Source organism: Monomorium pharaonis, chromosome 1 (assembly GCF_013373865.1).
Source record: "Monomorium pharaonis isolate MP-MQ-018 chromosome 1, ASM1337386v2, whole genome shotgun sequence".
NCBI lineage: Eukaryota > Metazoa > Arthropoda > Insecta > Hymenoptera > Formicidae > Monomorium > Monomorium pharaonis.
This window is the reverse complement of record NC_050467.1, coordinates 11,247,076-11,264,635: the sequence shown is the minus strand read 5'-3', so window position 1 is coordinate 11,264,635 and position 17,560 is coordinate 11,247,076. Positions and strand designations below refer to the sequence as shown.

At 34.3% G+C, this 17,560-nt stretch overlaps 1 protein-coding gene across 1 annotated transcript in view; it reads left to right on the top strand.

Moving 5' to 3' along the window:
* Nucleotides 1-17,560, top strand: part of LOC105839336 (transcription factor IIIB 90 kDa subunit) — a 168,189-nt gene that overhangs the window by 83,251 nt on the left and 67,378 nt on the right. Inside the window, exons 8-10 of the mRNA XM_036294521.1 lie at nucleotides 13,004-13,136; nucleotides 13,242-13,338; nucleotides 14,207-14,362. Coding sequence (XP_036150414.1) covers nucleotides 13,004-13,136; nucleotides 13,242-13,338; nucleotides 14,207-14,362 — 386 coding nt within the window. The remainder of the gene's footprint in view (nucleotides 1-13,003; nucleotides 13,137-13,241; nucleotides 13,339-14,206; nucleotides 14,363-17,560) is intronic.

Sequence of the window (17,560 nt, the reverse complement as noted above, 5' to 3'; positions counted from 1 at the left end):
TTCAAAGTGGATGGAACTGGATTAGACTGGAACATTTGTGAACAATGAGACTATATCAAAGCTTACAAGGATATCATTGGTTTTTGTTTTAATTTTAGTGATTTTGTTCATGAAATCTATTGAATTCTTAATATTAGAATCCAGTAAGTTCTTAGAGAGGTTTGGTGAGATAATGGGCTAAATTATAAGTGGGTCCACCTATGTTGCTAACAATGGGGCGTAATGGCATTGATTTTTTATAAATCTTAGGAAGACCGTAAAGTTCAGGAGCCGAAGATTCTCTGGGGATTAAATTTCTAAGAGTTTGAGGAGGAAAATCTCCTTTTCTAAGAAGAGAGATTGTTTTTTTTTGTCTATAGTGGAAGTTAGGTTGCGTTTAAGTTTTTTATAAACTTTGTGTTTCGTGGGAAGTGAAGGATTAATTTCACTCCGTGTTTTCGCGTCATTGAGTTTATTGTAGCATTTACCGTACAAGCTTGCTTTGTGTTATAATTTTAATTCCACCTTTTTATCGAGCGACTTGCGATTTGCGCGGATTAATATCGGAAGTCTTGGCTTCCGATCGCCTGCGTTGCGCGTGCTGACAGAAAGACCGCGTCGTATTTACGTTCCGCTGGTAAAATTTGGTAAAAAATACAAGCGCGTCACTCAGATATACAAATGTGTTTTTAGCTTGATCTGACTGTTACTCTGCCGTATTGTGTAGTGAGCAGGGCTGGACGGGCGGCAAATATATATACGCACGCTTTTTTTTTTAGAGTATCAAATGTTTTGTGACGTTATCAAGCCTCGGTTCATTGAACATGTTCGCGCCTGAATGACGCGCTTATGCATTTTTCGCCGATTCTCGAGTATTCTATGTTTGTTACAGCCTAGATTCTAGACGAAATCTTAGAACACGCGCGGGTTTCTACGCAACACTTTGTGATCTTAGACCATGGCCTTAATTTTATTGCAGTAGTTTTCTTCTGCAACCACCGTGGTGTTCTCTTTGTTTGTTAGTAGAATTAAAATATTGTTGCTTTGTTTCAGATTTTTGAGTGTTAAGCGTTATTCTCTGGTTATATTTCAGCTGGAAATTTTGCCTTGTGGAGGATATTGACTGTCCGTCTTTTAATGTTGTTACTTTCTTTAGGAGAGAGATGAAAAATAGTCGTTTCAATTTAGCTAATGATTTTTTCTTTAGGGATAGTAAGGGTGACTGCGAAATTAAGTGTTTTGGAAAGGACAGAAACTTCAGATGGAGTGCGAGCTTGACTGCTAAGATTCTTTACTGTATGTGTGGAAACTGGAGTTTGGACCTGGTCAGCAATCATGTAATTTTTTCCTTAAGGTGGAAACGTGAAAAGTGAAAAGTTTCGTGTAACTGTCTCTTTTTATTAGTGTTGAACAGAAAGAGACAGTAACTTTTCACTTTTCACGTTTCCGCCCTAGGGGAAAAATTACATGATCGATACCCTGAGGACTGTTTTTATCATACTTACATTTTTGTTTCCGTGTTCTTATCTCAGCGGAACGGATGCCTTGTTTGTATGTTATCCAATCCAGTGTTTGTCACGATTTCGGGTCCAAAGAGGAGAGAGGAAGATGTAATCTAAATAGTTTCCGAGAAGTTTCAGTTAGATCTTTTTTAGTTGCCGAGATTTTTTTTCTAACTAACTTCAACGATGCTTGTCGAAGAATGCCTTTCGCCTGGTTTGAAGATGATACATGGTTTTTTAATTGAAAGCATTTTTGGTACTATTTGATGGTCACGGCACCGTTTTAGAAATGCTAATGAGCACAGTTGTAGATGCAAGGACTTTTTGAATTTAATAAATTGTTAATCGACCTTAGGGTAGCCTCTCCGTAGAGGCTCTTTATTTTAGACTTAAAGCTTTTACGGCCATTGACGTTGCTTTCAATAGAAAGGGCTTCCGGATACATGCCGCGTTCTAGTACAGCGTTGCGCCGACGTTTCGCAAACGTTGCAATTTGCATCAGGGCTAGAAGCTCCGATACAGTATCGAACTAAGTTGGACATTTTCGAAATTATCGCCTATTTTGTCATATATAATTTTGAACAACATAAAGTTGTGTGGTTGTTTGCAATACCGCAGGCGACAACGGCGCCGTACATAGACTCAGGATTAATTTAAAGTTTATTATTTTTGAGAAAAATTAAGGGTTCTATTATGAAATATTCTGAAATAAATTTTAATTTTTGATAACTAATATTAATTTTTTTAAATTGAAAATTGCAGATCATTTTTGTGAGGAAAATTAAATATATGCTCGGTAACGAGAGAGTCAGTTCGGAGCTCGTACAAAGAAAACAGAGTAGGGAGAGCGTAACATTTTAATCGATGCCATACATACAACGTGTTTACTATTTAGACTTGTAACTTATTGTAAGGTTAGGTGCCGTACACACTTTATATATCGTATCCAATTTAACTGTGGCAAACTGTGCTCGATTATAACAACCTGTGTCGATTTGTATATGCCACAAAAATCAGTTGATGTTTATTTGTTATTATTTATCTGGTCACATTTTTAATAATTATTGATATGACAAAAATTTTTCAAATATTTCGGTTCTGCTTTATCCGTTGCATTGATGAAAGTGACGAGCAGCACGAGCAGTAAGACAGTGTGATGGGATTACTCCTGCGCAGACTAGACAAAATCTGTACTCTGGACAGAGTATAGATTGCTAAATATTAACGTATATGAAACGCATGTTCTCACGAAGTGAGAATTTTATTAAGTTTCTATTTTTTAAATTTATGTGTGACAATTTTCATAAAATTTTTTAAATATATTCATTTTTTAAATGGTTTAAAAAGTAGATATTAAAAAAATAAAGTTGATCATTTAGATTTAAAAAATTAAATTAAATTTGAAAATTTCTAATTTTTGTTGAGAAAAGTAACAGAAGTGTGATTACTCAAAAAGAATTTATTATATCGTGTGTCTTAGTACAAAGGCATTTTGTATGTGGCCTTGCAGTGTGGAAACTTAAAAAAAAAAAAAATAGATGTGTTACATAGAGACGAATCTAATGAATCTTGTGAGTTATTGTACATAAAATGCAGATGTCGCTATATGTCAGTGGTTTATAGAGTTTCTATAAGGAGAGTTGTGCCAATACCGCTCTCGATTGTGATTGGCTCCGCCATTTTTCTTTAAACTTCCGATAGATTCAGCCATTTCCAGCACAATTTGGCAATCTTAGTATAGCTATCATCAATGCATTAACATCAGTATTTTGTGTATCCATATATAAAGCAAAGTGTTTATATTGAAGGTATTTTAATTATACTATTAAAATTGTAATATAATTGTAAATAAAATAAATGTGATTGAAAATGCTGTGGAATAAAAGAAGGATATATTTGTAAATGTAATCTCAAAATGCTAAAGTTTTTCAGCATTTTTAAGATTACATTTACAAATATATCCTTCCTTTATTCCACAGCATGTATGTATATTTGTACATTTAGATATATAATTGTAAATAAAATTAATGTAATATCTTGTAATAATGTTAAAAATAGAAAATGCCGAATTGTGTAGTTTTTGGATGCTATAATACATCAAAAAAAGGTGCAATGATGCATATGTTTCCACAAGCTTTAGAACGTCGAAAAATATGGATAGAAAATGAAATAAGACTTGAAATAAGACTGAAATAAGACTTGAATAAGACTTGAAATTTGCCGCCTTTACATGCTATGAAACAGAAAATGGCGACTTCCGTCACATTGGCACAACTCTCCTTATAGGAACTCTAGTGGTTTAGAGATTCTAGCGCCACGTATTTCTGCGGAGTTTATAAAATGCTCATTGCCATATGGACAAGCAATTATCCTTGAATCCTTCACTTTGCTATGTTCATATTCATTTTCGTTTCTCCTCTATCGTGAGCGATTCGTCTCAGTCCTTTGGTCATGATATCCGCTGGGTTGTTATACTTGAACTTATGCATTTCTTTGTAAATCCATTTGTATCTTACTTTATCTTCTGCAAATCTTACATGCTTTGTTGTAATGACATCTCCCTTTTGTGGACATCATAGTTGATATTCTTTTGTTTGATTCGCGTAATTGACGAATATGCATCCTATAGCTCTGTCATCTAATTTCCATCGTCTTTAGTTGGATAATCCTGCACGCTAAACAACCGTACTTCAGATGACGCACGCTCGGTATCTTTTCAGTCCACATTGTGAAAGGAATTTGATCATTAATCATACTCCGTTCTTAATGTATGTTGCTGTAGTACAGTTTCAGTCTCGAATTTTTGCGGCCACGCTGATTTGACCGATTTTGTTAAGTCTAATAAAATTCTATTAATCGGCGACTCCATTCATTTGCGGTGCCTCTACATTCAATCTTTTGTGTTTGATGCCAACAAATTTAAAGAATGTTGATAACTATTGGTTGCAAAACTCTAGGCCATTGTCGGTTCGAAATTGTTTGACTTTTTTATCACTTTCGCGTTTTCCTCGTGTAATATAATTTTGTACGTAAGTCTTAACTTCTCCTTTAGATTTTATATACATAACTGTGACGTTTTGCGAGAAATCATCGTGAATGTCAGAAAGTATCTACTACTGCTTACTGATTTTACAGGCATTGGACTATAAAATTGATAAACCTTCTTGTCGGACCACATAGGTCCGAATGGATTTTAACTTGCATATTTTTTTTCTTTGTCTTGATTTCAACTTTCTACATGTGGTTTTTGTAGTTTTCCGATGCAACATGCTTTACACGTATATTTATCGATCTTTACATTATCTAATTCAGTAACGCGATTCGTATCTACTAACTTCTTTATTGTATTGTTATTGACGTGATAGAATCTCCGGTGTTATAAATCATTATCGTCGATTTTTAGAGCATTAACTTCCTTTAAAGCGTCTTCCGAGACGTTTTTATTTTATCTACTTTGATCTTTAACATGTATAAGTCATTCTGTGAAAGTCATATGCTTCATGTACGACTTTCTTAGTCTTTATATTTCTAATTTTTACTTTTTTGTTTTTTATTAATAGTTCTTTTTCTTTTCTTTCTATTTGCGATATGGACATTAAATTTTTTCTAATATTTGGAACATAATAGACATCTCACAGGACTATACTTTTCTCTATATTGGCAATATGTTTTTAAAAAAATATCACCCATATCTTTTGCTCGTAACGTGCCTTCGTTCTGTTTACTAGGATCTGCTACTGTATTAATTACTTCAGAATCAATCTCTCGAAAGTTTGTAAATCAATCTCGCCGTCTGTATACATGATGTGTGCATCCGCTATCTAAAATTCAGGGATCTTCGATTTCGATGTTGTTTAGAGACATGAAAAATGCATCGTAGTCCTTTTTTTGCTTTATGTTAGGCTTTTTGTAAGTTTCGTCTTTTTTTGATTGACAGTCCCTTGCCAAGTGGCCAACTTTTCTGCAATTACCATATAATTATAATAAGTAAACGATTTGTTTTTCTCGTTACTGTTGTTTTGGTTCTTTTATCTTCGGCCTTAGGTGGAGCTTTCTTAGGTGGATCTTCGATATTGCCGAGTCTGGATAGTCGTCTATCATATTCTGCTAATAGAATTTTTTTTGCTTCTGTCGACGTAAACTCATCATCCGGTAAGATCGCTAGTGCCATGTTTCAATTTTTATAGCTGTCTAGGAGTCCGGCTAGTATTGTATAAGCTAAATCTTTGTCTTTGGCGCCTACGTCTCTGAGGTTAGCTGTTGCGACCTTTGCTCTCGCGACATACGAAGACATGTGTTCATCACTTTTCATTTGCAAATGATGAAATGTCTTTTTTTATTGCATGATTCTTATCCTTGATTTAGATTTATGGATGTGCTCGAGCGTTCGCCATGTCTCGTGCGAAGTCTTGCAGCCCTCTATATGTATCTGTTGAATTATCTCGAGATTTAAGCCAATGGCGGCCATTGCTTTATCGTCGTTAGTTTGAGGAACTTTTTTGTCGGCTGCAGTGGTTTGCTTATTTCGACCTTTCCGAATACATAATTTAGTAGCGCTTTACTTTTTAAAAGCCCTTTTATTTTGTTCTTCCAAAAATTGTCCGGTAATTTCTGTCGGACAACTTTTCGATCAAGGTTTCGCTTCTCTTGTTTGTGATACTCATCTTTCTTTCTGTTTCTTGAGTCTTTTTATTGAATTTTTTGACTCTAGTCTTTTGAGTTTCTTTGGCGTCGTTTCTTGTTACACTTCTCCTTTCACGGCCTTAAACTCTGGACCTATAACAAATTGTTGGGAAAGGTAAGAGAAATGTGATTAAAAAAATGATTTGTCTCTATGTAATACACCAATTTTTGTTTTTCTTTGATTTGCTACACTGCAAGGTCTCTTTTGTACTGAGATACACGATATCAAACAATCAACAGAATTTATTATATAGTGTGTTTCAGTATAAAAGAGACCTTACAGTGTGGCAAAAAAAAAAAAAAATAGGTGTCTTACATAGAAACAAATATAATGAATCTAGTGAGTTATATAAAGTGCAGCTGTAGCTACATGTCGGTGGTCTAGACCCAGGTAGCAAGCTCACGTCATTTTGACGTCCCAAAATGGTCATTTACTGACTATTCTTGACGTCACGAAATGACGCCCTTATGACGTTAAAATGACGGTCGAATGTCACAAATTCCTGACGTCATGAAATGTACCGTATTTTGACGTCATAGAATGACGTGAACAATATGTTGTCAAAAAGATCTCTAAAAGATATCCTGTTTCTGAAAATGATAACATAAAGAGACTTCTAAAAGATAATATATAATGTCAGAATGTTAACCAATGCGTCGTTTTTTGAGAACAGAAAGATATCATGAAACTAATATCTAAAAGATTTTTTAAATCGGATATCTTTAAAATGCAACTAGAGATAAAAAAATAAAATAATTTCATTTTTTTATTATTCTTATACAGTACGTACTAAATTTGGGACAAATTTTTATTAATTAATTAAATTTAAATTATATTATTTTATTTTATTCTTACTTGCCGCTGGTAGGTTTTGAACCCGGGACCTTAGGATTACAAACCTTGTACTCTATCTGCTACGCCAGTTTGAATCATCGATATGGGTACTTGTTATTGTCTACATATACCTATATGTTATAAACTGTCGCAATTATATTATTTTTTATAAAAGCAATTAAATTTTGCAAAACATATTAAAAATAAATAGCATTAACTTATTTACTTATTAATTTCATTGTTAAATTTATCTTTTTCCATAACCTTTATAATTTGATGGAAATTGCGATCTATTTAACACTAAGACTTTGAAGCGTTCAAATGGTTAATTTGACCATTTTGAAATTATTTCCAAGATATCTAAATGTTTTCTTAAAAAAGTTCTCTTAAAGTTGAATATAATATGCTTATATAATATGCTTATGCTTTACGCCTTAAATCTCATTGTATAGACACCGCTTTAGACCGTGTCTAAAATACGTCTTAATGACGTCTTTATGTCCCGATTTTGGATGTGTGCTGTCTGGGAAAATAATCGTCAGATCATGACTGAAATATGACGTCAATTTTAGGTCATATAAAAAAATTGTCATTTTGATAACATATGACCAGATATGACCATTTTGGGACGTCAAAATGACGTGGGCTTGCTACCTGGGGAGATTCTAGTGCCACGTAATTCCACGGAATTTATAAAATGCTCGCTGCCATATGAACAAGCAATTATTTTTCAATTTTCTTTTACAATATTATTTGATTATTAATAATGAAAGTATATTATTAATTTTTCTGACGGCTCATGTAAACCAATTTCGCGTTTTTGGTAGTCGTATTGTGTAAAAAAATGTAAAAATTTAAATGGGTCCCTTTTAGGCAAGAAAATTCTTACGTGATAGAACTATCTTAACCCTCTGCCTGCACACCTTATTTTTCTCCCGATTCCTACACATAGGGGTTACGCTAACCTCAAAATTTCGTTGATTTATATTTTTAAATGTATTTAATCAATTTTAACTTCCTTTTTTTTAATCGAAAGGAAAAAATCTCAGAATTATGATGGTCTTGGCTGAAAAGTAAAAAATATTAAAAAAAAAGAGATTTTTTTAAAAGAATAAGAAAGGAACGAAAAATTTTTGTAAAAATTTGCCTTTTTTTCAAACGCTCGTATTTATTAGAAAAAAAATAGATAAAGTAATTAAAATGGTTGTCAATGGAAAGGGGAAGAGTTGTACTTTAAGAAACTATCGTTAGTTTTTTTATTCTGTTAAAAAAATATATTTATTTCTTTGTGAAAAATTATTAAGGTGAATTTAGTAAAAAATGAATGCAGTTTAAATACAATAGTAGAAGAAAATAGTGTAGTAAGCATGACTAGGGCCAGGTTGGCCGAGCGAGGTAGAGACTTTTTATTATATTTAAGATAAATAATACTTCATAGAAATTTGGAGTAAACAATGACTCCAAGGACGGTCGATCCCGAGTTCGAAAGACGAACGATGCGAAGACGCGGAGCGAGGCAGTTAGTCTGTTCCCAGCGCCCGACTTATTAACATGTTTCAATAAAAACTAAATTGATACGAAATCTTTATGTGCTTGTTTGTGCATGTTTTACGTTTGCTTATGTCGCTTATGTATCTGCTTACGCACCTCTCTTGCATTGCATATATTCACTCTCCTCCTCATCCCTCCTACTACAATAGTAATATTTACTTAAAAAATTATTAATACACAAAAACATAATTATTAATACAAAAAATATTTATTACAAAAGATTTTATTTGTTATAGAAAAAATTTTTAATTTGTAATGCTATAATTGCAGCATATTTTTGCAAAGTGATCGCGACATTGATAATATATATCAGTACTGTATGCGTAAATGATACGTAATGAACAAAAAAATAACTTTTACTTACCCTTCAAATTTGGAACTTTTCCATTTTTTGTTACGTTCCCTACACACGGGGTAACTGTAACCTTAACACACACTTTTGATGGTCCTACTTCTGTTGTTTTCAGAACATTGACAACGCCCAAAGAGGAATAAGTAGAGCACAGTTCAAACTCTCCTCCCCCTTGCTAAATGCTTTTAAGTAGCGGGCATTTTAAAATCGACTGGGATTACAGTAATCCCATGTGTAGGCAGAGGGTTAAATAAAATTAACAATGACGGATTATCAAGTCTTCTTGGCCCATTCTAATTTCAATAAGTTTGATACACATATAGAACCTATTAATGAGATAAAGTCACTTGATACAATACTCAAGCACATAAATCTAAAGTTTTTATGTTTCACATTTATCTAAATAATGAAACAGATTTCTAGCTAATTATCGTAATCGAGAACATAATGTGCTTGATTATTATACCAAAGTTTTGCAGGCAAGTTTAAATTATGTTTTTTTTAAATCAACATTTACGTGGATACATTTACGTGGATACAATTATGTAATTATATTGGATATACTTTTAATAATAAAATTACTTTTTACATTTTATGCACATTTAATACATGCAAAAAGAAGAAGCGGCTAATAAAAATAATTTTACATTATTTTTTAATTCTTAATTTTTTAATTATTACACACACAAATTTTATTTTGTATACAGGGTTTTCCAGAATGATTAATTTTTATTTTACGGAATGATAAAAGGTAAAATTTTTAACTAAAAGTTTCTTTACTAATTTTGGTTTAGTTTATTATTTACTGAATTATTAATAAATCAAGTTGGTCGATCAGACTGCGTGAGGCCGGAGTATGCAGAAGCGTAACATACCTTGAGCATGTACGTGTCCGAAAATACTTAATTAACAAAAAAAATTTTTTTTCGAAAAAGTAATTTTTACTTACGTAATCCTTACCTATGGGTCGAAAACGTCCTATTCGAATTTTATCTGCCTGGCGTTTGGAGTAGAACAAACCGACCGGGCTGGCCTTGTGCACTGAAGACCCTTTCCCCCCAAAGTTTTTTTAGTACAACTTTGGTGGCGCTAGCGTCGATTGTACGAAAAATTAGGGATAGTAGTTTTAAGCAGGATAAAAACGACCCATAGGTAGGAATTGAGGGTTAAAAATGCTGGAACAGACTGTAATTTGTGCAATAAAATTGCAGTAATTAAATGTGCTTGGTGTACAAAACCTCTCTGTACACAGCACTTTTTTTGCAACACAAGACGGAAATTTGCCACACTATTGTCATGTATATGTATAATAATAATTATAAAGGTTATTTATTTTTCCCAGCAGACTTTATTTTATTTCTTTGATAAATTGACGTACAGCATATCTTACCTTTATTGGGTGGATAGACTTTCAATCTTGCCTTTATTGGCTGAATGAACTCTCGGTATCTTAATTTTAACTTTTTGATATATTCGGATTTAGCTATCCAAAAAATCATAGAATACTGGGTTTTGTGAAAATATGTTGATTTTTCGAAATTGATGTCCGCTATATTGGACCTGCCATTTTAAACTTTGGAATTTTGATATTGGATTTAGCGAAAAACCTCAGAATACTAAGTTTTGTGACCATCAGAGTTACTTTGTGTCAACGCATTTTTGACCCACAAGGTACAATTTATCTCCAACAGTCAAAGGATTAAAAAACATTTTTGGGAAAAATAAGAAAAAAACGGATTTTTAATATTTTTCCATACTTTATAAGTGTACAAAGTTTTATTCCGATTGGTGAGTAACAGTTGAGTAGTGTTACTTGTGAACCAAAATTAATCTCAGAAGGAGATACTAACATCTGCTAACTTAGGGCGCGCCTACTGTTTTGCTATCCGTGCGAGCTGAGTTCGAGATCAGTTGTAATAATTTTTTTTATTTTATGCCAATTAAAGAGTGACCGCAAAAACAGGCCTAAAATCGTTCGTTTCGTGGACATCGAAGTTTGAGTCGATTTTGGCGGTAAATAATTGTACATCATGGAACATCAATCCTTTGAAAATTTCAGATTGAGCATACCTTTTATTACTGAAATATGAAGGGTTAAATTGGTCACTGTATACACGAATAAAGGGTATACCATTTTATCTGTTCGACACAAAAAATGTCGAGGTTATTTCTTATATAAAAAATGTTTCAGATAAGATTTGTTTATCTGTTAGAAGACTAATTTATAGTGACCTCAAATCATCGTTTAAGTCAGAATTATGTTGAACGTGTAAAATGGCGTAACCTTTATTTGTTGAATAATATCAACTTTAACCCTTCATATCTCAGCAATAAAAGATATGCTCAATTCGAAATTTTCAGAGGATGAATGTTTGACGATATACAATCATTTACTACCAAGATCGTATCAAATTTGATGTCCACGAAACGGGCGATTTTTGTGGGCACTTTATATTTCTTTATTTTTTATTTAAAATAAAATTTTGCGGTTTCAATAAATATAAATTTCTATAATTTTATTATAATAAAAAATAATATATTGCATTTTTATTTATTATATAATTCTGACATTTTTGTACAATGTGGGTGGAAATTTACATAAAAACGTTGGAAACATAAATATTTCTTGCACTATGGACATACTATAAATACAATTCACGTGTTACAAGTACCTTTTTTGTTATGTACGTTGGCTGAAAAACACAACTGATTAATATTATAAAATATGTCACGTTCATTTGCTAACTTTGACGCGTACCAAGCAAATTTGATCATGTTAAAAAAATGAACGACACTGTACAAGAATGTCAGAATTTTATAATAAATAAAAATGTATTATTTTTTATTATAATAAAATTATAGAAATTTGTATTTATTAAAACCGCAAAATTTTACTTTAAACAATAAAGAAAATATATTTAATTGACATATAGACTAAAAAAAAATTATTACAACTGATCTCGAACCCAACGGATAGCACAACAGTAGATGTGCGCGCGACGGCGATTGCCGACGGCAACCGTGCGCGCTAGATACCGGAACCGCTCAGAATTGAGCGCGGAGTGCGTGTTGCGCGAATCCGAAGATTTGCTGGAGGGATAGGTGAACGCGCACACAATAAGGATGTAATAAATGAGCAAAATTGTGCAGCAAAGATTGCGTTTATTCGGCTGACAGACACCAACAATATCACAATTGATCAAAGTTTGAAACAGCACGGAGGAGCGAAGAATTAACTGGACGCCCGGAAATCTTTAAGTACGTTAGCGATCTGTCAACCGGTGCCACGACGGAAATCTTGCTGAGCGTGAGGCATCACGCCCTATCGGAGCGGAGATCTTGACCACGGGCGACGAAAGTAAATCCGCGAGGCAGACGTACTCCCGCGAGCGCGAATTCCCCGGCGCTCCTCCAATTTTAGGCGTTACAAACCGATAGTTAATAAACCAGCGACTAACTCTTAATTTGTTAATGTTGCGTATCAGATAAAGCGTTCTCCAACGTAAGTTCTCGCAGCGCGACGCGCAATTTGGCGACGTAAGATTCAACGGAGCGAAGTGCTTGACTAGCGATAGCGAGCGCGGCGTGTAAGTGTGAAACTCAAGGATCCACGCTCCGGCTCGGTAGGATGAGATTATTGTTTCCCGGCAAACTCGCGATGGGAAGCAGGAAAATATTTACGTTAAACGTTTGAATCTCAATCCGTTAAAGGATACTTTGAATCTCAAACAGTAGGCGTGCACTTAGCACCCACAGCCACCGAGCTTCATGCCGAAAAATGGCTTTCCATTGTACTTACCTTACCGGCCGAAAATGCACATATTTAAATGCAATTTTGTCAGAAACTAAGGCTCATTTACCCAAAGGGCGAAACACGATTTTTGTTTTTACACCTCCCTTTTTAAATGCACTATGGCTATTTGAAAGTTGAGTTAGCAGATGTTAGCATCTTCTTGTAAGCCAAAATTAGTAAAGAAACTTAGTTAAAAATTTTACTTTCTACTCCGTAAAATAAAAATTAATTATTTTGGGACATTCTGTATATTTCAAACTAGCATTAAACATGAAAGTCATATAATGATAAATTTTTCTTATGTATAGATTGATGGAATTTGGTGATACGCCGTCTAGTGCTTTGACATTAGATGAATTTATGACAGTGGATTTAGAAGAAGAACAGGATCCTCCAGCATTTAAAGCTGCACGTAAAAAGGATAGAGAACGTTTACAAAGAGTATGTTTTTTTCTTAAAATGTAACATTTACTAGAAAACTTTAAAATCGAGTTATTTTATAATATATTCTACTTTTATATTTTAATAATATTTCCTTTTTTTCAGTTAGAAAACATAGATATGGAAATAAGTGAGCTGCAAGCAGAAATTGATAGACAATTAGAAGATTATAGATTAGGGAAAATAAAAAAAAGAAAAGATGGTAATTATATATTTTACAGCCAACATTATTTAATCTTTTCAGAACGAGATCTTTTTAATAAGCTTATAAAATGTTTTATTTTTAAGGCTTGCTGAATTCAATTTTGGCCTTAGAATTCTAAGATTTATAATTTAATATGGCGAATCAAATTTAATCCTTTGAGTACACACAGTTTCTTAATCTATTTTGAAGCCAGGGATACCATTTATTTGTATGTATAAGCTACATAAGCGAATATTTTCATGAGCAAATATAACTTCAAAACATTTTTTGCATTTTTGGTCTTGATCTACTTATCCCTGGTTTTATTTGTGTACGCACTTGAAATGTGTAAAAGAAATTTTAATTCTTCAAAATTTAATTTGAAAATTAATGGTTGAATTGATATATGTCATTGAAAAAAAAAAAAAAAAAAACATACACAGTATAGCGTCGTTTTACTTTTAAAACAAAAAGAAATGGATCTTGCTTTATGTTAAAAAGTAAAAACCGCATATAATTAAAAATCAATTTTTGGAAATTAGACATTTCTGTACATTTGCTTTTGTGGTACATTTGATTACATTTAATAAGTACTATGTGTTCATAAAATTTTATTAAAATCGGAGGGAGATCGGATACGGAAGTTTAGCCTTTCAGATTTTATTTTAAAAATATATCTATTAGAAAAAAAATTGTCAAGCTCTTGGTTTTGCAGAAATTTTATTATCTTATTATATTTATATTTCTTTCGTTTTATATTTAAAAATATATGAATTTACCGCAAAATTGTTTCACAATGTGACATTATTGATAGAATGGCTTTACAATCTTTTAGAGAACTCTTTAATTACATTAATATTTATCTTACGGTATATATCTTTAACAGCAACTTCTATAGAGAGCGAGGATGCAGATAGATTTATTCGGGAAAGTAATTTGAGCATAATTCAACAATATGTTGAGGACAATATCGATGATCCCGATGAAAAAGTTCGAGATGTTATTTTACATGATAATAATAGATCACTTATAACTGGATTAGGTAAGTATATGTCTATATAAAAAAATTAGATTTATATTTTTATATTTTTTGTTACATGTGCTTGAAGAGTCATCCATTTAAGTCCCTTTTTGGTAAAAAAATAGCCATTTTTTTCACAGAACAATTATCTCAAGTAATTCATGATTTTACCTTCTTTGTCCTGTTAATAGATGGCACAAATAATGAAATAATACATTTCCGAACTCCTTTACTTCAATTCTTGTATTTGTTTTCCTTATTATTACTGTAGATAAGAAGGTCGTTATCCAATTACAATCAAGTCAACGATTAGCTTACAAACTGTTTTTTAATAATGTCTCTACAAACGTGTAGAGACTTGTATTCTTTAAAAGCTTGTAGAAAACTCACCGAGTGAAACTAGATCCGTATTACAAGATATAAATGGTGTAACAGAATGCAGCCACAAAGCTACTAATTCTTATAATATCTTTTCTTGAGAAAAGTCTCTATTTTATAAAAGTATTTCTGAGTAAAATATGAAATAATAGATAAACTCGAAACTAAAATTATTAAACTTATAAAACACAAAATGTAGAGAAATGTATGGTTACTACTAGGTAATGTACTGATTATTACAGAAAAGAATAAAGTATAACAAAATAAAATGAAAAGCTCTGTGCTTTTGTTTAAAATAGCTACAAATCGAATTGCACTTATTGTCTCTTTTCTGTGGGACGAAGGTATTTTTGCTGTCCGTTCTGTAACGTCGCGCTGCTTGTAGATTTTTCCTAATTACTGTACATGTTACTGTTTTTTTTTTTGTTTGAATCTTGGGGATTGTTTTCTTTCTTTGCTTGTGCTCCTTTCTCCGAAAACTTCGGAAGATGAGTTTAAATTGTTCCACTGTTATATTGATTCGAAGCCTATTTATTTCTACGGTGAAGATCATTCAACCTTTTAATTACTTGATGAGAACCTGAATATGTATTGTCTAAAGTCCTCTTTTTTAGTATTCTTTTGTCGTATAAAAACATAAGAACAGATGTATAATTCTTTGAAGCAAAACGTTTTTCTTTGATCATGGCAAGCTACCGGGACAAATTTGAACGTTCTTGTGTGAACACGGAAGTCTTCTAGGAAAAATTTGAATCACTCAGTGTGTCCTCGTGTGTAAAGAACTCTTCTAGAATGATCAAAGTTGAGCCAAGCAAATACTCTGCTGATGAGATCTTCAAATTCTCCTTGTAGTAGGTTATAAAGCTGGCAGTATGTCGATCTATGAGTTTTGTGACACTTGACTTGTGGTCTTCAATGTACTGATATCACCGTTTGATCACTCGAATTTCGAGTACATTTGAGACTGGATGATGTATTCACAGTACAGTAATATATTCCCGTTTGCCTCCGATTAAACGAAATGCTGCACGCAAACGAGTGACCTTCACTTGGACACAGTACAATTAGACACAGTGCAGATGGATACGTTGTAAACGGACACAATATAATATATACGGTTCATTTGGATACAGGAATTTTGGACACAGTAACTTTTGGACAAACAGGACATAAATTTTGGACACGTTAAAAATGTACTGTTACGCGTTTTACATTCCGCCGCGTGGAACCGCGATGCGGATCAAAAACGGTAACGGTGCAAGAGGAGGGAGGATGAACGTTCTTTTAATTACCTCTCAACTTATTGCCGAGTGATCCGCGAGAATTATCACTAAATGTTGGGCACCAGACGCGCACTTCCGTCGCGTCAAATCACAAACCGATTCCGCGAAAACAGCATCAAGATCCCGCTTCACGCTAGCGCGGAGTCATTAGCCGGCCGCTCCGATTCCGGTAGAGAGGCGGGGCGATATGCCGCAGGTGAACGTTTGTTCACACGAAAAAGAGTTAATTGACACTCCTTTAATAGAACAAATTAACAGCGCGTTTATTCCAGAAAAAGAAATGAACAAAAATAAGTAATAATAAGAAAGTGAAGAAATGCGAGAGAAATCTCTAGCGCGCAAGTTACAAAGTTCGAGGGAGAATAACGGGAAATACTCGAAACCAGAAAGTAACTCGAAAATAACAGAATCAGTTAGAAAGCACGAAAGAAATAGTAAGTGTAGGAGAAGACGCGAAACTAAGAGTGACAATAGACACGAGATCGCAAACAACGCAAGGGCGCGTAATCAACTACGACAACGCAACGCTGAATTAACAATAGAGTACGATGCGACATCGATGGAACGAGATTAACCGAGATAATAACGCAAAATAGTGAAGGAGCCGGAGCCTCCCGCACAATCGTGTGTGCCGCGGCGCGAATGTAGCGCGTTTCGGCGAGCACGCACCTCGTGCGTGGAACGGAATGGCGGCCGCGCCACTGGCCTTCTCTTGCAAACGCGTGTCTTTCCGCTATTACCGGGGGCCACGATTCTCGGTGAGTGTGTTCCACACATGCACTAGGTTTTGAATTCTAGTTTTCACGCATCCTCGGCGGCCCGCTGCGCATGGGAGTCGATCGCTCGTTTTAATACTAATTAGTACGTCTTTGCATACTGCATTACACCAAAGAGCTGGACCTTAGAACGCTAGCGCTATCAGCCGACTCGCGAGTGGCTTTACAATTTCACAAATTCTTCACGGGCAACTTCACCGGTTTCCTCGTCTCTCCGAATCCTTGCCAAGGTTCTCGTTCCACTCGGGACGCTCGTCCTCCTCTCGTTACGACAGAATTTCGAGGAAGGTCGGGTTGCCGAAACGATAGTTATCACAGCTGGTGCAGGAGAGAGCGATTAAGACGCAAGGTACTCGATTGCTAGTCGATGGTGCTCCCTACGCAAGGGATGCACTACTCGGTGTTTTAACGAGTGAGGCGCCCGATACGCAAAATACAAAAACAATATCATTAGAAATCGTAAATAATATTGCTACTGTGGCCCGCCGAGAGTCGCGATACGCTCCTCGCATCTCCTGGCCGTTCTTGCTAGCGCGAGCTCAGGCCTTGTGACGGCGGAGGAACGCTGCGACGTCGCAATGAAACTGCAACGTTACAGTACACCATACATTTCTACACCGTAAAGTTGTACACCGTGCATTTCTACACTGCAAAGTTGTAAAATGCGCGAATTTCAAATGTTTGTACACGTATTTTTACGAGCATCTCGTTTTGCGTGGAAAGTCGCAACCCATGTGGTGCAGAGAATGCTTCGCGCGCGCACGCACGCACGCACGCACGGG